Here is a 22,332-nt window from a genome sequence, read left to right as displayed (position 1 = left end):
CCTTACACATCCACTGCAGACTCACCAGCATCTGCTGGTGCTCCTTCACTTTTCCTTTGTAATCCATTCATGGTTTTGATTTAGGTTTCAAAGCCACAGAATCAGCTCTCTGTGCTGAAATCAGAGGTGCTCAGCAGCAGTGCCATGTGTGCAAACACTCCTTCCCCAGCCCTGCAGCCCAGTGCAATGGAATCAGATGACAGTGCTCACACACGCTCCCGACAGTTACATAAACTCAGCTGTTAAAATTACATGCCATTATATAACAGGTGAAAACACGGGCTCCAAACCTGACATCCCAGCAGGCAGCACATGCTGACAGGGCCTCAAATGCTGCTATTTAGCAAAAGCTGTGATATGGCATAAGAAGGCAGCATTTGAGAATCCACTAGATTAAAGTGAGCTTTATTTTTCTAGCATTTTGTAAGTCTTTAAATGAGCCATCATATTAATGTGAAATGAAGTGCAACTGCTTGCCTCTTAGAGCAAAAGATCTTCTCATACACTTACAGCAAAATAGCACAGACACAGTTTCACAGGAGTATAACAAAGGCAGCTGGTTACTACAGAGCAAGGAGGAAGAGGCTGTCCCAAATTCAGCTCTAGGCAATAATATTCTCTGAGACTAACAAATGCTGAGGCACTGATTTTTGGAGACAAGGTGCAGCACCAATGCAGTGCTATCAGTGGCTGTGGTAAAGCCAGTCAGCAACTGTGAAGGGAGCAGATTGCATATAGTAAACACAGCCCAATTAGCTGAAGTGTCCAGAAGTTACTGTATTAACTATATTTTAAATAATTTCTCATCAGTAGTATTTTCACTACGTTTGAAGGAATTCAAGTCCCATTTATTCAAGTCCTATTTTTATGCCCTGGGCAAGACTTGAATTAAATGCTGAAAAAGTAACTGATTTAGAGGCAAAGAAACAAATTCTATTTATTTTTCACTTCATTAACTCCAAAATCAGTCTTTTGTTCTCAAGCAATATTACTCAAAGGAAAGGTTAAACACATCTTCCCCCCTTTCTGTGAATCTGAAAACAATTGTATTTTGCAAGTTAATAGCAGTCCCCTCTTTGATGCCTCCCATCCAAAGGATCCCATCTGCTGATAAAAACCAAAGACACTACCATCTTCAAGTCCAAAATCAGGTCCCATGCATGGTTTGAAGGAGCTTAATCTATTACCTAAGGAACAATGAAAGTGTGCCATTTACATTTTAAAATATAATGTCAATGAAAGGACTGGCAATTTAAGATTGATATTTATTACTACTGTTAAAATCAGCATGGAAATATTAGAACACACACGTGAGCTTGTGATTAAATACATCACAGCCATTTTCCACACTAACCAAACCATAAATCACTACAAATAAGGTTATCAGAAAAGGGAAATTCTTACAGCAGTGTAAGCAAGAGCAAAGCACAGCTCAGGGTTAGCACAGCAGTCTCATAAGGGGATACTTTACTGATAAGAACCACACTCTACCTGGTGTGCCACTGGGAAGGCTCAGGCTGGAAAAGCAAGCCTGGCACATCACAAGAGATGGCTCCCAACACCTGCCTGCCCTGTATTTGCTCAAGGTGGAGCTAAGGGGCACCTGTGAGCAAAACTCAACCTGAGAGCAAGACAACACTTCAAAAAGCCTGGTAAGAGCCTGCAAAGGAAGCAGGCTTTTAATTTTCAAAGTTCATCTGCAAGATGAAAAGCATCCACATCTTTATGGCACGAAGATAATTTGTAGCTAGAAACCATGCTAATTTTCATTATCATTTCATTGATTTCAGTGCATTTGATATGCTTGCCTGCAGCTAGTATAGATGACAGACAGCTCTACTTGGGAATTGTTCCGAGTTTTAAAAATCTCCATTTCTCTCCAGAGAGCTTTTTCATTTACATATTAGTCATTTCAGAGCTCACTGGGTATGTGCTGGCCCCCTCCTGGAGCAGAAGTGCTTTGCCTGCCCCACCTGGAGCTCCCAGCACTCCCTGGTTACCTCCTCACTGACATTCCCCTGGGATTAACTGCAAGGGAGGCACAATCCTGCAGCCCTTTGTACACTCAATCTGACACCACAGAAATCCCAAAGACAACAGATCAATGAGTGTGCAAGTATGGGCATGTAGAAGAAGACTCATAGGATTAGAGTTGCTTAATTTTACAGTGCAAAGTGATTTTGGGATCAATTTTTATTTTGTTGTAGCAAGTTGTCTCCAAGGGTGAGGTGTTTAAATATTTTACATTTTATTAAATAAGAAACTGAACTCAATTTTTACATGTTGATTTTTTTCAAGTAAAAATAAGTGGTTTTGGCATCCCAAAATTTTATCCCAGGCTAAAAGAGGCTGGTAGGAGCAAACTGTATAACCTACCAATATTATTTCTTATCATGCCAATATGAATTTTTTTTAGGAATAGAAAAGCAAATCTGATATGCATGTTTAGAGGAATAATTTTCTTAACTAAAGTCTGACCTCATTCATCCAATATGCCACAACTACATCCTTTGACAGAATTCTTTATTAAGAGCATGGATGAGAGAAGCTATTGAGAGAATATATTATCAGCAAGTTAATAATATAGAGATACTGTTTGTGAGAATACTCAGCTCTTTATGCTTTCAAAGTAAGCCACTCCTTTGCTTTTCCATTACCAAACTTAGGCAAGTCAAGAGCTACTGACTCATTAGAGAAAATCATTAACTTTTCCTATGCAACAGCAAAGATTTAGTCATTTGACATTTTTAACACCAAAGGATACTGAATCTTCAAGGCACACAAAACAAGCATGGTTTGAAAGTAAATGTTTTCATTGTTGGTTAAATCCGAGGCAGTTTGGCATCAGTCCACACTGGTCTAAACCAGTGCTACAGTCCACCCAGTTTTATTCTTCCCTCAATGTGCTCATCCAAGCACTTGTTTGACCCCGTGGTGAGCTGGTTCAGGAAGTTAAGCTGGCAAAAAACTAACTGTACAAAAATAATCCCACAGGGAGGGCAGGGCTGCAGCAGGACTGGTTTGGATACGCTGGCTGAGGCTGTTAATGAACCATATCAATCATTTATGTATTTCCGCCTTTTTCCTCTCCAAAACAAGAAGAACAAACCTGTTCCTGTCAGACCAAGAGTAAGGGAAGTAAGGATACATGAAATGGCTGCTTCTCCATGAAAACACAACCTCTTGGATTCACCAAAACACTTTCAGGCTGCAAGGCATTCCAAGAAATAACTGATTATAAGAAGCTATTTTCAATCAGCAAAGAACTGCTTGAGTGGCTTACCAGAAACATTAATTGATGTTCCTGCATCGATAATTCCACTGTTGGGCCTTACACAGTATCTACGTGGTGCTGTGGTCTTAACTTTGAAGCACACATTTCTGTCCGTGGGGTTGCCGAGCTTCAGGTTTGTAGTGACCACATCTGTGAAAGGACCTGAGGAGGAGAGCAAAAGCAGACTTGAAATCACACAGAAAGCACTTTTCAAGCAGAGGCTAAGCAGGCTCTAAATCTCCGTTCACAAATCTTATAAAGTAATTAGATGTTCAATTTCCATCTGCAGCATGTACAGATAATCAGCACGCAAAGCTGAGGCTGCAGCCAGGCCCCAGCCCAAGAGCTCATCATTAACAGCAAAACAAAAGGGGGAAATCATTCACACGCTGTGCCAACACCACAACATGGCATTCAAAGGATGCCAAATTCCCTGCTGTGTCACAGTTGCTCCATTCTAGTCACAGAAGCCCAGGCTAGCAGAGATACCCGTGCTGTAGATGATAAGCAGTGAGTACAGTACAGGTTGTTAACCAAGGAATGGGAACCAAGGACTACCACAGATCCATCTGCACATGAAGCTGGACCTCCACAGAACCAGGATTCCACCAGGTATTCAGGAATGCCACACCAAAAACAGCAAGACAAGCATGCAGGGTACATCTCCTTTTGCCTACCAAGTTTTTTAATTTTTTTTATAAACTGTCTTGGCAACTAGAAATTATAAACCAGAAGAAATAATGGAGCCTACCTCACCCAGGACAGGAAATAACCATGTGGAAATAGGAAAATTTTTAGACACTGAGAGCACTGGCAAAGATTTCCATATTAGCAAAGCCAAAATTAAACCATTGTCAAGTTCTGCAAAACCAAGTGCAGGCAAATCCTTTTCTCTCAGGCTCACTACCTAACTGAAATTCCCAAATCCCTCAGGCAGAAGAAAGGCTGATTTCCTACAAGACACTGATAAATCAGACAGGTAGCACACAACCACAGTGCTTCACAGACGGTAAAGAAGTAAAATTAAAAGAAATATAAGCACACTTTGATCAACTGTCTTCTCCATAGAAGTGATTAATTTGATGCCTGAATAAAATACCTTCATTTGTCCTCAAGAGTAAAGGCAAATTAGTAAAAAAAAAAGCACCAAACTTTTCCTTGCAGAAATGGCAACCCTAAAATTTAAAAAGGGTGAATGATGATGATACTAAAAAAATTAAAAATAGAGGCAGCATTCCACCACCCTCCTCTTCCACATGGATGCCTTGATGTGATTTAAATTTGCTTCTTATTCTACACAAATTTGACTCCTAAGACAATATTTAATCCAGCTGTAACAGTACTACAGTGCTGCAACCTCTATCCTTGATCCAATTTGTTTAAAGTAATTAGAAGGGGAAAAGCCTCATAACAATCACACACATAATAACCCCAACCAGACAACAAGGCAGCACCACTTCTGTCTGCACCGAGCAAACCAGCCCTGCAATGCAACAGGAGCTACAAAAAACCTGAAGCAATAAAATTTTTGGATCCCATGGCAAAGATTTCACCAGCCCTGTACCTGGTGGAACACTGAGATGTGAAAGAGAATGAAACACAGCTGTGAAGTTTTCTCTGTGTTCTGCATGCAGGGAGAGACTTTAGGCTAATGGAAAATAACTGGCCAGAAGCAGCCACGAGTTGGTAAAGTCAAACAAGCCAAACCATCAGAAAAATCCAGCAAACATTTAGGTGTAAAGACAGTAGCAGATCTTCAAAACAGCCCTAACAGAGAGGTATCTAACATTTCAAAAGAAATTATAGGATGCCTATGCAATAAGGATGTGTCTCTACTAAAGAATTACAGCTTGAGCTGTTCCAGCACAGGGGGAGGGTTGGCTGTACAAAGCCCTTCATCTGCAGCTGCATCCTCAGTAGTACTTTGCTGGTCTGCATGCTGGGATAGATTTCCTGGGGGAAATACCATGTTTGTACTTGGCTGATCCATGAATGTGTGCGGGATTTGTGTGCCCCAGCACAGAGCTGCTGTTTGAAATAGCAATACAACAACAATTCTGTGTGGAAAATAATTTCCAAATGGAGTTACTTATTGCTAACATAGATCACACCAAAATATTTGGCAGCAAAACCTTTCAGCAGACGGAACTAATTTCTTCTTGTCTGCTTGGTGTTTCCTCTTCTGTTCTGTCCACTAAACCCTAAACAGTTTCTTTAGCTACATTTCCCCCCAGTTACAGGTTTTACAGCCACCACAACTCCACTAGAAGGTTGACATCTGCTCCCAGCAAACCTGTGGGCAAGCACACTCATTCTTATGGCACTGCTGTTCAAACTCTGCAGCAAAACAAAACACAGCAGACAAATGCAGGATTAACGTGCCAATTAAGGTCTCCTGAAGTAAAAAAATAAACAGACCACAGGGTATTACTCAGGGGTAACTGGGGCATGGCAGTGAAATATTATCACCTGGCTGGCCTGACTTTTACGAGCAAGGCCCACTGACTGCCAGCTTGGGCTGAAACGAAATCTTGGTCGCCTGTTGTTGGAATACTACAGCCAAAGTTACAGGTTTTGGGGAGGTTGGTGTATGTGGGAGAACTTATCCCAGGAGAGACACAAGTAATTCTGCACTGGAGATACACCTTTGCTTTCAACATCTGGATTTGAGCGCTGCAGATAAAGCTGGTGTGGGCATTACAGTCAGATGAGATGCACATCAACCCTGCAGCTTCATTTTCCAGTGCAAGCCCTTGGGACTTTGGGAATCGTACCCAAGTACAGTAAGAGAAAATACAATATTTCTGGTAACTTTGTCCTCATTACAAGTGGATGGGCTATTTATACAAGTTTATGCAACACCTGGACAAGGCTTGTACTCCCAAGGTGGGCTGAGAGCACAGCTGAGCCACACTGGGGCATCTGGATGGTCCTTGGGTGAAAGCAGCAAATGAAGACTGACTCTTTTGTGACTGTCCTCAAGAGCCACAACCCTTACTTAATCACATTATTTTGTTTTGAATGTTTTTTCAATTGCTCATAATAATATTTCTAGATAAGTGGAACTCGTACTAAGGCAGGGTGCTTTCCAAATGACAATTTGCTCTTTAAAATCATCCCAACTGTTTTTCTCACGTGTTTTTTAAAGATCATGAGAAGAATGACACTGGTGTCATCCCAAGGACAAAGTTATGGGAAACAGGGTCTGAACATGCATCATCTGACACGGGGTTGCCATGGGAGCATGGAAGAATGCAGTAAATTGAATTTGGTGCTGAAAGTCTGAAATACTCCACAAGGGTTTGGTGACTTTGCCCTGCCAAAATAAAGTCAACTCATGTTAATGCAAAGTGGGCATCTAGTGATACACAAACCAGCAGTAGTGAAAGGAAAAGAAACATCACCTTCTCTACTCATAAAGCAACAAAGAGTAAGAGGTATCCTGGTTTTTCATAGGACTACTTTTCAGCAGGGTTATTTCTGAACTGTGGCTTTTCACCCACAAATCCAACCCTTCAGGTTTGAAGATCACAATGTTACCTCAGAATTTTCCACAGCCCATTTCCTATTCAAACAGCAGTGCTGTATCAACCTTTCCTTAGAGAGCCATTCTGCAGGGTATGGCATTGTAATAACCCACACCATTTTAGTAATGATAAAAAAGTCTGGGAATTAGGTCAAAAGAACATGATGTCAACTCTATTTAAATTTTAAATAACCCTCACTGCAATAGAAATTGCCCATAATTGTTTCAGCAAATCCAGGCTGATAACTTTTTGATGAGCACAGTACTCACTGTGAGTTCCTTGCTACTTGCTCCTCAAAGAAACCACGTTACACAGCCACGTCATCTGTACTACATCTAAATACAACCATCCTCACCTTAACCAAAATTCCATGCTTTGGCATAGCAAATAATCAGTCCTCATGCTGTTTGGCACATGAAGGAATTCAGCATAAGTGCCAGCAGAGGGAAAGCTTTGATGGCACAGGCTTGGGCAGGAATGTTCAAACCCAGCAGGGACAGTCCTCTGCAGATCTGTACCTGCAATTATCACTACATCTTTATAATTAACCACACACATCAGGTGGGCCACAGGGCTGCTTAATTCCTGCATGAGTCCATCTCACTGCTGAAAGGGGAGGTGGTCTGGCCTCTCATCTCCACCGGCTGCCTGTGCAAGCTGCACTGTGTTCCTCTGCATGGGCCAAGAGCAGAGCCAGGGAGCTGCTGGGGCTGGAAATTAATCCACTTACCAGAGAGAGGGAGGGGGCAGAGGGGAAGAGAAAAAGGAGAATCAGTTTTCAGCCAGAATGAGCAGCACTCAGACCTGGCATCAGGGAAACTGCATCTTCCTGCACAGCATCCTGCCAATTTAAGGTCTCACAGTTGCAGGTTAAAGCTTGCAAGCACATCTGGGCATACGTGCTGCAGTCACTTGTAGTACTGGCATAGCTGCTGAAAGTAATTAAGGCACATTCATCATTTTTTCTGAATTTAATGCAAATTCTCATCTGCTAAAAGCTAGGCATTCCTAAAAAATGCAGTGAACTCTTCAAAGAAAAGCACTGCACAAATACTTGATACAACTGGCAACCACTGATCCACAAGACTAAGAATAAATTCTTATCAAGTTGCCCATGTTATTCCCAGAGTGTTTTAGATGCACTTTCAGCATCTTCCCCTAAAGAACTTTTGCAACTCCAGCTCACCACAGACATGTATCCAACAGCAAAGTAATTGGAAACAGTCAGAAATACAGGCAGAGCTTCTCATGAGATAACCTCTCTTGTACTTCCTTTGTGGAAAGCAGTGGAATGCAATAATAGGAGGGGAAGGATGTATTTCACCATGGTTTAATCCCACTGATGTGTCAGATGAAAGTCATTAATCACCTGACACATTAATCAGCCATAGAAAGGTAACTGAAGAATCTTTAATAAGGGAGATGGTGGAAAGCAATTGAGGGGAAACCTGAATTGTTTTGTGACTGTCCTCAAGAGCCCAAATCCTACATGTGACTGGTAGATGTTCACATGGAGCAGTAATTAATCCAGTGAAAGAGCCACACTGGCCCTGTGTGAGGGGAAAGGAAAGCTGAACATGATACTGATCCTTCCCCATCCCACACCCTACACTGGCCCCTCTCCCATGGCATTAAGTGCCTCCCCCAGCTCTGCCAGCCCCTCAAACTGGGATGCCCTTGCCCTGCTCTGGAGAGAGATGTCAGCACCATCAAACAGCCACCATACCATGTCTCCATCTGATCAGTTCAATATTTCTACCTGCGACTTTTCTCATCTTCACATCCAAGTGGTTTCTCAGTTCCTTTACTGCCTCTGACAACACCAAGTGATTTCATTTTATTTCCATGGGCTCTCCCATTTTCTTTTTGTGGATGTCTGTCAGCATTAGAGACAGGCAAAATAAAATCAGTAGTGAAGTGCAAGAGGGCTCAATAACAGGTGAAGACCCTGACTTACTGCACGCTTCTTTTAAAGTCATATATAAAGCTGATGACCTTTGAAGATAAACACTAAAATGAAAAGAGCTGAAATGTCAAGCAAGACATCTTGAGCTATCAGCCAGGTGCCTGAGAATCAAGAACACCCAAGATCCAATCAAACTCTCCCACCACCTTACTTGTCTTCAGACAAATCACTTAAGGGCTTGATCTTCTGCTATTAAGAGCCTTACGAGTTGACAGCAACTCCAAAACAGAAGCAGGTTTGGACCCTTCTAGTTTCCCTCTCTGTCAAGTAAGGAGAATACTTACCTAATTACACAGAATCTTGTGAAGATTAGTGTTTTAAAAAGTACCGAGTGCCAAGGTTTAATCATCATCTGGCTCTGGAGACTCTCATAATTAAGTGAGCATCCGCAACTTTTGAAATCAAAGAAGCCAAAAAATCAGAAGCAAGAAGAGCCTGTGTTGCATAAGTATCTGATTTCACAAGTAACTCACTGAGACAACCCAAATCCCCCAAATTTGGTAATTATTTAAAAAAAATCCTTGTGTAAACCACATGCCAACCTTTTGACCTCAGCTCACATTTTAAAGGGAATTAGCTACAAACCCCCAGCCCTGTAGAATCAACATCTTTTACTCCCAGCAGCCACCTCCTCACCCAAAAGAGCCCTTAAAACAAAGTGACAGGAGGGGAGTGGTCCCTTTCACTTCTGCTGTGTCAAACAGCGGATGCCTGGATTAAAAAATATTACAAAAATAGAAACAACATCCACATCACTCCCTATGCAATAGCTGATGCAGTGGAGCAATTTTTTTAAGAAGTATGCAATCAATAAAGTGACCTAAGAGGGGAAAAAAAAAGGGTGCAGAAACCCAACAAAATTAGATGATTCAGATGCCAAAGTTGGAGCAAGGTTGGCAGTAAGTTACTCCATTTAGATGGATTAATCAGTGTCCTTCCCTGGCCTACTCTAGCATAAACTATTTTTCTCAGAGCATGCCTCATGCTTAATTGGGAAAAAAGCCCAAACCTCAAACAAATCTGAGACTGAAGACTATTTTCAGGGTATCTGTTAGTATGTAATTCTTGTCACCTTTTATCCCTCGGAGGATCATTAACAGTCTGACTTCACAGCTGTAAGAACTGAGAGGCCACACATAAGCTTGCCAAGAGAAACAGAAGAATATGTCCTTCATATAATTTTGGTACCAGAGTCACTTGTTTTTTTCCCCTACTGATTTCTTCAGTGTTTTTCAACACCCAAACATTACCTACAGCAAACTTCAGCAACAAAATCACACAACATGAAATATCTTCATAAAGTTAAACCAGATTTCTGCACACACTTGCATGGAGAAGAGGCTGAGAGCAGCCCTGGTGAGCTGTCAGAGGTGTCTCTCTGTTTCAGCTGCATTTCAGATCCTTTCAGGACCGAGTGCCAAACAGATTGTATTACCCTGCTCATTGTGCACACAAATATCACATGAACCAACTCTGTCCAGGTATGAAAACAGCTCAGGAAACACTGGGACAGCAGCTGCATCTCTTTCAATAACCATGATGCAGCCAGACTGACTTAGGTAAGACATCTCCTTTTTGCACACAGCCTGGAGCTCCATCCACGGGCTATGGAAAGGACAAAAACAAAGCCCAGGCTCCCAGGAGAAGTGGGGATGCAGCAACAGAGCAATGAAGCCTTGATGTGCAAACCTCCCTGACAAAAACACTGCTGAAGACTGAAGTCAATGTAAAATGTTTCCCTGGAAGAACCATCCTGATTTTAATCACCAATCCAAGCTGCACTTTTTCTTCTAAAATGATTTTTTCCTGGTCTAATTTCATCACTAATCTCCATTTCCAATGCACATCAAAATGTTAGGGAAGGAGCAACTTAACTACTCTAATTTTACGCTCGCTCCTCAAATAGAGAAATTTGATGTGCAACTTAAATAGCAAATGAGCAAATATTTTAAAGTGCAAAACTGTGCCTAAGTCGAAAATACCAGAAGAAACAAACACAATTAGATATTCTGGGGATGCATACAGAATAGCTGCTTTTCTAACAAGTTAAAAAAAAACACCTAAGCCACATAAAATAGGCAGTGGGATACTATTTATGGCTACAAAAAAGGAAGGAATCCTGAATTTAGCAAGATATATTTCAGGGGAGCTACTTGAAAACCAGCTTATTAACTGTATTTTCAGGACCAAAGGGAAAAAAAAAAAACAAACCAAAACCAAAACAAAATCAGAAATTTAGCCAGAAGCAGTGAGAAAACTTTAACAGGAAAAAAAAAAATTGGACAGTTTATATGTGTGGCATAGAACAAGAAACAAATGTCAAGTTGTGTTCTTCAAGCCTAAACTTCTGTCTTTTCCAACCTAAACAATTCCATGATTCTGTGATCATCTGCACCACCGTATGACATCACTAAACACAGTGTAAAACCAGCTATACAAAAATTAAGGGGGGAAAAAAATGTTACTGCTCTTAGTTAGAAAGGCCAGAGGATGAGAAATCACAATCCAGAGGAAATGCAAACATTTTGAGAAAACACAATATATTGTTAATTCACATATCACAAGAAGCACTAACTGCAAATATCAACAGACAACAAACATGAAACTGCACAAAGGAGAGGGTGAACTGCTGGGAGAAACATCAGAAGCACCAGCAAGGACGAAGCTAACTAGTGTGATGAAAAAAGTAGCAGTCTTGGGAAAAACAAGAAAGTGCAATTTTTTTTCTTAAAAGAATTACATAGTCATTTGACATGCCTTCTACAAGCACAACTAATTTGTCTCTTAAATTGCTTGCAAAAACATAAGATTTGGCTCCATAGTGATCCCCACACCTACATGATTTTATAATCTGCATCCTAAATAACTGGATCACCAGGCAAAACTCCTTCTTCTCTATTTTTCCACCCCTTGTGGAAACCAACCAAGAAAACAGGATTAAATTTAGAATGATAAAATCTTTAATCCGTGCACCATGGTATAAGGGACTTCGTTTACAGCTCAGAGAACTAGACACTAAAGTAGTTTAGTAAAGAGATTATTTTCATGAAGTATTTATAATAACGTGGGGTAAGTACTGCAGGCAGCAGCAGTACCCAATCTGTACAAATGTGTTTGAGGCCTGGAGAATTCCAGCTGAATTGAGCAATTTTCAGAACAGCTCTAACAGAGAAAGAACAGCCCAGCCCCAGTGTGGGCTGTGCTGCTGGTGTGAACACACAGGCACAGCCAGGGCAGGAGTGCACCCTCCCTGCCCTGAATCACACAGTGGGGATTTGCTCTGCACACACTGCCAGGGACAGCAAGGACTGTGACAGCTGCTCCAGACCCACGGCACAAATCCCTCTTTACAAAAGGTTGCCTAGCAGGCCAAATTTTAAACTCAACAACATCCCAGGCATCTCAGAAAGTATCTTATATGGCTCTACAGACATCTTGGTCTACAAAGCACTGCAAGGGTTTATATATTGAAAAAATACTGGGTCAAATGCCAGAGGAAGAGACTTAGCATGAATCTAACCCCTGGCTTGGACAAACTGGTAGTTAAATATTCATATATGTATGCAAAATAAGCTTCCTTTCTGCCTCTGGTCATCACACAGGAAGACAAAGGACCTTCAGTGTTGTGGTAGGAACTGTCACACCAGAGCCAGTCCCTCATCCAGAGGAGAGAGAGCTCTAACTGGGAAGAGCTCCTGACCTAATCAGTGAGATTTACTTGCACAAACACCCCAACAAAACAATTGCAGCAGCAAGATGATAATGTTAAAGATCACGTTTCTTACAAATACAAAGATGAAATTTAAGTCTGAAACAACAGCTGTCACCACAAACAGAACTGTTGCAAATACCATCAATAAGGCTTTCAAAGCCAAGCAGCCACACTGTCAGGGAAAGTAAAGAGGCTGTTATTGTACCAACTATGAAATGCATTCAGTAGTTATTAGCTGTTCCCAGCAGGCAGCAAACATAAGACCAATATGGTAACAAGATAGTAGAAAATGAGTGTGACTGCAAGATGTGGGCAGAATTAGCAAGGGTCATTTGATTCCTGCGCTGCCTCAGCTGGGCAGAAAGCTGTGCTCAGAGGCACTCAGAAACAAGACAAACCCTCCCTCGCCCAGTTTCCTCCAAAAATTGCATTATAACATATGTAGAAGTTGCTCATTTGATCCAAAACTCATTTGATGCAATCAATACCTTCCAGAGCTGGCTGCATAGAACAAATTAAGCTGCTTTTAAAATTGGGTATTTGTTCATAGATGTAAGCTGACCTGAGCTCATGAAGTTGGATCATTTGCTATGGTGATGATGCCTTTTTTCCAGTTGAGTTTCAAAACAGATCTGACAATCTATTTAAAGGCTTGTACTTGAATTTTTACAATCCTAATTCTGAATAGAGAGCAATTAAACAGATTCACTCTTGTATTTAACAGCAGCTAACCTATCTTAAAAGAAATAAGGCATTACACGATTACTGGTAAGTTTTAAATTTATCAGTCTTGCACCGTGTGGAAAAATAGGTAATATTTTCCAAAGAGGAGGCACTATCAGGAACTGCTGTATAAATTTCTACTCTATATTCCTTTCACAGGTGACAGGACACTGCACATGGCATGCAGGGCAGCAGCTGGTAAATACAATTTACTGCTAAGTACCAGTGTGAACCTGCATCCACTCTGACACATTAACTGTGTCTTCATTTTGCCATGATAGCCATGCTCCCAGGACTTGAGAGAGCCACCCCTTCCATCTGTATTTTCAATATAATCTGTTATCAGATATATCTTCTGAAGTGATGAATAGAGGTCACATCGCAGCAACCAAATCAGCCTGGCAGGCTGCCAGCCTGATGAGCTTTAAATAACAAACTTGAAAAACTTTTTCACGTATCATTACAATAGTTCCATAGCTCAAAGTGAGCTGAAAATCCATGGACAAACACAGGATTCCCAAGGAAGAGGAAGTTGTGAATGTACGTGGCCCATTTTTGTACAGCAAAGGCAAGGAGTTGATCACATTCAAAACACAAAATCCCACAAAACTAAGAGAAGCAATGGCCAAGTAACAAATTTTATCACTGCATTAGGTCTTTCCCTGAAATAGTAATACTTTGATCCTATTAATGCTCATAACTTCAACTGGAGTTCTTAAAATCTGTGCAGTACAAAATGCTTCAAAAATCCTTAACCCGTAAATCACATTGACCAAAGCCTTCAAGGAGATTGTGGTATTTTTGGAAATAGTCTTGGGAGACCTAAATACATTAATTAAATTTAACAGAAAATGCAGTTAAACCTCCTTGACTGCTTCACACATCTCAATTGTTCTTTGGTGCTCCAATCATCCTATTCAAAGTTTCATATTTCTGTTAGTGCCACAAGTACAATTCCTTTCTCCTTTCCCAGTGGAGCTGTTGAGTGTTGTGTCTCTGGTGTACAGGACATCAGATTAAGGAAGCTCAAGAGAAGCACAATCTTCAACTTATTCCACCTTTCAAAAAAGAGCTGTGCTGTAAGAAATTCACAATGCATCACTACCCTCTCTTACCTCCAGTTTTTTCCCTCCTAACACCTCTCTTCTAAAGTGAAGAGACTATGCAAAGTGATGAATTAATTATAAAACCAATGGAGCACGTGAAATCAGAGTAATTCAGTGAGATGCAGCAGGCCTGTACAACTAAACAAATGTTTAATAGAATAAGTTATTGATTTTAGCTAAGCTGCAAGAAAAGTGAGTGCAACATTAACTACACCAGAAAAAGACTGATTTTCTTTGATAATTGGGGTATATTTTAGGATAAATTTGTGTAGATTTGGGAAGCCTGCCTGTTATTTAAATCCTCTATGATTTGATAATTAAACTCAAATATGTAGAGAGATGTATAGGTTTACCCATATTTAATGCAGTAACAATGACTTGACTTGGAATCAGGCCAGACAAAGGGAAGCAAGGGCTGGTACATTTTTCAGCAGGAAAGCAGACAGCCATTGGCACAGCAGCCTTCAAAGAGTAAAGAAATCCTAGTACTGGCTGCCATTCTGCAGAGAATACCAGGAGGGCTCTAAGAGTTTAAAGAAAGAGCATATAAATGTTCAGCTTAAAAGATGCGTGTTAATTATCCTGAACAGCCAACTACTCACAATAATGTCACTATTTTACATTCTTAAACATAGCCTGTGACTAGAAAATCCTATTTATCCAATACAGGAGAGATTGAGCACAAAGTCAAATTCCTCCCAAATACCTTCAGTGCAGGAGTGATTTAACCATTCCCAGTGGATCAGGACAGGGACAGAGACATAAGTGAATAGTCCACATGCCCTTCACCTCTCTTCTGAGACTTGGCAACTGCAGCTTCAGCAAACACTAATCTCACATCCCAAATGTTACTGGCCTGTTGGACTGAAGAGGCTCAGCCTGGTATCTGGTAGGAACGGGATATTCCTGTCAGACACAGGAGGCTCTGCACACCCCACTGCAATGAGCAGATCTGGCTGGAGCTCACGCAGGCTGACCTGGAGGAGCTCAGAGCGTCTCAGCAGGGAGCAGCAGCCACCCCACCACGGAAACACAAACTGCACAGCACTGGGGCTCAACACTAAATTCTGAACATTTCAGTGCTGCAGATGCACTGCTGGAGTGAGGACACCGACACAGGCCGAGGCCACACCTTTGGGCTCTGAGGTAGCCAGGGCTTGTCCCTGAGCCTGTGAGAGGTGACAGCCCCAGGTCAGGGATGAATTTGCTCTGTTAGCAGCAGAGAGGATCGGCTCTTCTGGTTCATTGTTGTGCCCTTAGCAGAAAGCAAAGCTACACAGTGACATATTGCATAGGTCCAGGGACAAGAACCTGCATTTCCAACTGGCACGACTTGCAGAGTTTAGCAAGGCACTAATCCCTGCTTGGCAGTACTGCCGGGAGCCACTTGGGGAGCACGGACAGACTGCTGAGTCATAAGTCCAGCCTAACCTGGAGCAAACCTCCAGAAACGCCACCAAAATGTCCCTCAGCCTCTGCCACCTCCCATCTGTGCCACCCCTCCTGAGCAACACTGCCCCAGCACCCCATGTCTGCAAACACGCAGCAGCATCTCAAACACTACAAACCCAGGGGAGCCCTAAAATATGCTATATTTTAACAAAATTTTACTTGCTGACATTAAACAGCCGATCTCTAGTCCTGGTGGGCACATATGGTGAAAAGACAGATCAGCCTCGGTGGGCAGCCTTCCTGTGAGGTGCAGGAGGCATCCTGCAGCACAATTCCACATCCTTTTTCAGGTTTAAATCTAGCAATCCTTAAAGTCAGAGCCCCAAATGTAACAAATTCCTGGCAGATTAATGTCATCTCTTAGATTGAAAAAAAAAAGAAAGAAAGGGAAACATAAATGTAAATGTCACGTATACCAACAACAACGTTCTTTTTCACCATTTATTACCAGTAAATGCTGAGCTGTAAACCTTTAGCTGGATAATTTTTTTTGCAAGCCTACGATGACCAAGAAGTGGAGAAAGCCACTGGCAAGCCAGTGAAGCTCCTATTTCAGAGAGCAGGGCAAGAAGTGGGCACCTTCAGGCACCTAATGGTGTCCTGCCTCCCACACTCACAGCTGCATTTCAGCACAGCACACGCTGATGCTATTTTGGAGCATGTGTGCTCTGCTGTAGGAGATGCGAGGCGGGAGGAAAGACAACCCCTGCTCATGTTCACATGCTGTGAAAAAAAATTCCAGCATGAAAAACTCCTTTGATTTTTTTTTTCCAAACGAGATACAAGCACAGTATTTTGAAACAGAGCACCAAATGAATTTATGAGATTCACTGCAAAACCAAGGGGATACAAAAGCTTCTATAAAATGGTTTTCAACCCTTAAGAAGTGAAAGTGCAGGCCATGGTTGCAACCCCAAAGTGATTGGGGCATATTAGAGAAGACATCCTCATTCACTATATTATTCCTGACATCCTATCTCCTTCTAAATTTTATACTGAAGAGCTACACAGAGCCTTTCAACAGCATCAGAGTGAACAATTTTCTGCTTTTTCTACCTGTCTGCATTTGGATTGAGCCCTTCACCATTTCCAGTGTTAGGTTTACAGCCCAATCTCTGTTTCCTACATTGAGCACCATGTCTTTCAGCACACACCATAAGCATGCCTGTACCACTCAGCAGCTCCATGACCTCTGTCAGCCTGGATCTACTTGTACGGGGCCAAGGAACACTCTGGAAATAAATGCAACTATTTACAAAGGTAACAATATCATTTCAGCCCTATCACCAGGCAGTATGTCATCACAAGATCAGTAGGGCAAGAAATGCTTAGAACAGAATTTTTACTTCATGAATACTTCAACCTGGTGTTTCCTGAATGAAGGACAGTGGTCAGCACTGCTTGCTAGAAAGGACTGTAAGGCAGATGTATTGCCAAAGCATATGAATGCTGCCCGCAGCATTAAGTCTGTTTGAACATTAATATTTAAGTGTACTTTGAAACTAAGCCACTTAATAGCTGCAGTTAGTCAAGTAGCATTTTATATTATAAGGAGTACACGTTGCTGGCTAAAGATCTGGCAACCAAAAGCGCTATGGTTAGTTGATTTAACTTCAATGGCTACTGGTTATTTAGCCCAAAACCTCATCTGAAAGACAGACAGCCTGACAAATTATCATTACTTCAAGAAAAACCAGAGTCTGGCAAGGTTTATATCTGCCTGTGATGAAGAAAAGAAAGAAAAACAAACTCTGAACCACAATTTCATCTCATTAGCAAGTCAGCGCCAATTAAGGCCCCACTTTTTGCCCACCTGAGCTTGGATTTGCTTGTTTGCTAAAAGCAATTTTATCCAGAACAAGAGGTGATTTTAATCTATTCATACTTAACACAAAGAACGTCAAAACAACAATAGTTTCCTTCTTAAGCATGTTTGATACTGCTGCCATAACAACTTCAGCTTACAACAAAGATATATTCATTCCTCACAGTGTTTATTAACAGGCTACTTGATAAAACCCACTTTGTATTAATAATCGTTCAAATATATTTACTAACAAAAACAGGTAAAGACCTCCTCTATATTTAAAAACGTACATGAAAGCTTTTTTAAAGGAGTATTATTTTTGCCAGAGGCCAATAAACGATCCCCTTTTTTTTAAAAAAGCTTATTTGCCAGATAATCAAGTGAAGCCATAAAACACCTCTGACTCTGGTCGCATAAATAAACTTGCTGATTGCTTATTTGTAATCCCAGAATATTGTATTACAGCTGTGCTGTCAGGCTGCAAGGCAGGAATTTCAGTGCCAGTGGAAGCCCAAGCCCATTGAAGACTTTTATTTAAAGGATGGATTTTTGCACAGGCAGCCTATTCGTGACTTACTTAGCCAAACAGCTTGCTAAATTATAATAATAATAATAAGCAGGAAAAGCCAGGGAGTGCTGCCCAGCACCTGGCCAGAGGCCTCGCGTTTTTGGCCAGAGACACGATTGCAACCCCACAGCGCCTGGGACACATTACAGAAGAAACCCTTATTCGTTATCTTATTCCCAACATCCTTCCTCCTTCTAGATTCTATACAGAAGACCCACGCAGAACAGTTAAACAGCTCCACTGCTAGCAATTTCCTGATTTTTGTCTTTTGATTAAGCCCTTTATCCATCCGTTCCTAGGGTTTGTGGCACCTGGGCTCCCAGTCCTACCTCACGGACATCGCTGTCCTACATTACAGCAGCAGATCTTTCGGCCGGGGCCGCGCACACACCCCCGCCGGGGCCTGGGGAGCGCAGCCCAGCCCCGCGGGGTCCCCCGCACTCCCCGGCCACCGCCCCCGGGAAGGTCAGCCGGGCACAGCGCGGCGTTCCCGCTGCCGGGACATTTTAGCTGCCGGCGGTGCCCGGCCCCCGGAAAATGGCTGCCGGGGAGCGGGCCCCGAGCGCGGCCGCGCCGCTCGGCCGGCGCGGGGAGCGGCGGCGAGGGATGGCGGCGGCCGCCGCGTACCTTTGAATTTGAGCTCGTGCTGCGGTTCGAGGCTGAGGACCTGCTCCGCTTTCGCCATGTTCCTCCTCCTCCTCCTCGGCGGTGGCGGCACCAGGCGGAGAGAGGAAGGGACGGGGAGGGAGGGGAAGGAAGAGGGGAGGGAGGGGAAGGAAGGGAGGGAGGAGGGAAGGCGGGCGGGGGGCGCGCCCGGTAGCGGGTTCACTCCTCGCCCGGGCGCGGGTTCGCCCTGTCCCGGCTGCTCGTTCGCTCGGGTGCTGTTTCAGCCTCGCCCGGGTGGTTGTTCCCGGTGTCCCGGCGGCCCCGGAGCGGGGACAGGCTCGGGCGGCGGCTGGCGGCGCACACGCTGCCGGGCAGGGCGGGCGGGAGGCGGGATGATGCAGCACGGACGGGCCCGCGGAGAGGCTGCGGCGGCGGCTGACGTGAGCCCGGCCCCGCCGTGAGGGGCCGCGGGGGGAGGCTCCGCGCCGCCGCTCCTGTGGCCGGAGGTGCCTCGCCGGAGCGTTTCGGGAACAAAGAGGGCTAATAAACAACCTTTATTCCTCACTGGAAAGCGTGGTTTGTAATAAACGCCTTGTTATCCAGAAGCAGCGCGGTTTTTTAGGCCTCTGCCCCGTGTGGCCTCAGGGCTGCAGGGGAAGCCCTCGGGGCCCTCGCCCGGCTTCCAGCGGCGCCCGGAGCTCCGGCCGGGCTCGGGGAAGGGCAGGGAAGGTTCCCGGGGAAAGGAGGAGCTCCCGGGGCCGCAGGGCTCGGGGCGCAGCGCTACAGCGCCAGGGCAACGCTGGGAACCGGCAGCGAGCTGCAGGCAATACTCGCTTTTTAATGAATAAAACCAGAACTTCAGGGCACTTCAGATTTTTAAGACATCCTCCCCTTTCTTAAAGCTTTGGGTTATTTGTTGGGGTTTTTATGTTTGTTTTGGGGTGGTTTGTGGTGGTTGTGTTTTGGGAATTTGTGTTTAGTTTTGGTTGGTTGGTTTTTACTCCAATGTTTTAAAGCATTTCTTTGAAATTTACAACATGGTTTAAAATAGAGTGCAGCTTTATTGATAGCCCTAGGCCAGTATAATTACAACAACACTTTGCTTTTTGCTCCCCTCTCGGGTTGTTTTAAACATTTGACAAGTTCCTAAGAATTTATAAAGCATTCCTGTAACCTGTCAGAGGCAGGAGTTTGAGATGCCCCTCTTAACAGCAGAAATATGCTGGTCTTAAAAACTGGTAATTTACATACACTAAAAAGTATGGACTTTATACATACTGGACTTTATACATACCTGACTTCAGGAGGAGATGCCATTTGCAGAAATAAAAAGCTTCCAAAGAAAATTCATTTCTCACATCACTATAATCTGCATGATGCAGTGCACCTTTCTCTCATACAAATTCTTTGTATCATGTTGACTTAATAAATGCCAAAAATGCATAAGGTAGCTAAAAAGATCTAGGATTACAAGAGTGTTCTCATTTCTGGCACTAAGAGCAATGTAAAGTGAGTGATGTGTGTGTTAAAATTAACAGCCCTGAGCAGGACAGTGGGCATTCACTGCTCTGAGCACATCTGCAGTGTTTGTACCACACCTTCAGCTGCTCCTGTCCACCACAATCCCTGTTCTGCTTTACCACCTCCCATCCTATTTCATCTTTTTTGTTCTCCGTTTTCTTTCATTCCATGCCAAAACAAACCAAACCCATACCTGTATTTAGTACAAAACTCTTAGTTCTGCATGATACAAGTGAAACCTGCCAACTCCTTCCAGCCAGGACAATGGGACTGATTTTTTAAAGCTTCAGCACTGCAGGGCAATACACTCAAATACTGCTCTTGTTCCTTAAATTCCTTCTCTTTTGGGGAAAGAATGGTCACATAACATCATAAAGGGGTGCATTTTCTTTTCCAGGAAACTAGATTTGGATGGTCTTATTATTTTTGCTCCTTGGTGTGAGTGGGTAATTTTTAGCCTAAACTACAGGTTTTGTCATAACATTTTAAACCTCAGTCAGGAGAGAATTGAGTCCATAATTTGCAGCTTTCTTGGCTGGTACTGTGGGAAGGTTACCTCTTTTACCTAATCTCTTAAGTTTCATTTTATAAACAGATTCTCTCTGTAAGCCAGGCAGTCTTGGAGCAGTAATTAGTAGAAAAAACAAGCTTTATACATATCAGTAAGTTATTTGCAAACTAACGGCTGAGGAGTAAGAGAGAAAGCTTTACACAGCATATAGTCATGCATAATAAAAGCCCTAAAGTAAACAACCATTAAGGGTTGCTGCCCAGACCTTTCCGAGTTCTACTTTTCCTGACAGAAGTACAAAGAAGCCCCTGAAGCGTTATGATCCACCTCTAAAGGATTTGCCAAGATGTATCACCTTGCCCTAATTGGCAGCTCTGAACTTACCTGTTTGTATTTGAAGGGCTCGCCCACGTTTTCATCCAGGCTGAGGGTTTTATAAAGCACAGCGTTGCTTAAGTTGGAAATGTATGAAGTCTAATGAATGTAGGTTGTCAGGTTTTTGTTGCATGTAAATAATGTGTGTACATTTAACGTTGTGCAGGTCAGATTCACTGAAATGGGTGTGCATGGAGACCACCTGCAATAGCCCACCCCTGTTCCACAGACAGCTCTCACTGGGGACAATGCAGCCACAAGACTAAAAGGCAACTTCTTGCCCACAGGGGTTTCTGATTAACAGGAGAAAATTGGGATGAACACTGCAAGGAAATGCTGGACAGCAGCTGAAAGCTTTGTACTGAAACAATTTTAAAGAACAAGTTCATTTCTGAAAGCTTTGTACTGAAACAATTTTAAAGCTTTGTACTGAAACAATTATACTTTGCAAAACTTTTACCTTAGAAGCTATGAAAGACTTGATCCAAGTGAAACATTCTCATTGTGTGTGTGAAAACCAAGTGGTTTGCATTTGGTTCTCAGATTCCCTATGCAAACACATACAAATGTCTTTTGCTCTCTATTCCAGCATATTCCCCGTGTCTACCCTTCTTATGCTCTCCCTGATGCACATTCATGCTATCTTAGACAAACCCATGTGACACTATTCAAAAGCAGTTTGTTCACATCTAAGAGCATGACTTCAAAATTGCAGGTGACAAGAAATTGAAATTATTCCAGGTCTCTGTTAAACAAAAGATGACATGGTATGTGTTTCCTGCATAGGAACTGCAGCCATTTGTTTAGTAAAAACTTGTACCCAACCTTTTCATGTGAAACAGCAGTTCAGAAACAGGACTTTATGTTTATTTAGCTTTTGAAGGCTGCTATTAACTCAACAGGTTAGATGTGCATCCCAGATTAAAGCAACCAAACCACATCTTTTAAGCATCATGTAAGACAAGTGAGTTAACTGCAGCCAAATCCATATTTCTGAGGACTACATAAGCACCAGAGCAGTGGTTTAAAAAAAGCAAGGCACCAACCAGTTGGCTGTATTAACAAACAAGAGAAGATCCCTTCCCAGCACAACAGGCCCACGATATTAAAAGCACTTTACAGTTTTGATTGACAGAAACCTGGCCTAAGCAGTTGAGAACTGTGCACTTCATGCAGTCTAAGGT

At 42.7% G+C, this 22,332-nt stretch overlaps 1 protein-coding gene across 5 annotated transcripts in view; it reads right to left on the bottom strand.

Annotated features, from left to right (window-relative positions):
• The window catches only part of VAPB (VAMP associated protein B and C), a 33,002-nt gene extending 13,710 nt beyond the window's left edge, over window positions 1-19,292 (bottom strand). For 2 of the 5 annotated variants that reach the window (XM_039719399.1, XM_039719402.1), the window contains exons 1-2: window positions 18,763-19,289; window positions 3,284-3,436 (exon numbers count right to left, since the gene is read on the bottom strand). In XM_039719399.1, the coding sequence (XP_039575333.1) occupies window positions 3,284-3,436; window positions 18,763-18,820 (211 nt within the window). In that variant the 5' untranslated portion in view covers window positions 18,821-19,289. Of the gene's footprint in view, window positions 1-3,283; window positions 3,437-18,762 lie in introns of all 5 variants that reach the window. The other 3 variants (XM_039719401.1, XM_039719400.1, XM_039719397.1) reach the window with 3 other exon arrangements.
• Window positions 19,293-22,332: the final 3,040 nt, after the last annotated feature.

The sequence above is a fragment of the Passer montanus genome, unplaced genomic scaffold, assembly GCF_014805655.1.
Source record: "Passer montanus isolate IOZ18808 unplaced genomic scaffold, ASM1480565v1 scaffold41, whole genome shotgun sequence".
Classification (NCBI taxonomy): domain Eukaryota; kingdom Metazoa; phylum Chordata; class Aves; order Passeriformes; family Passeridae; genus Passer; species Passer montanus.
This window is presented reverse-complemented; position numbering and strand designations above follow the sequence as displayed.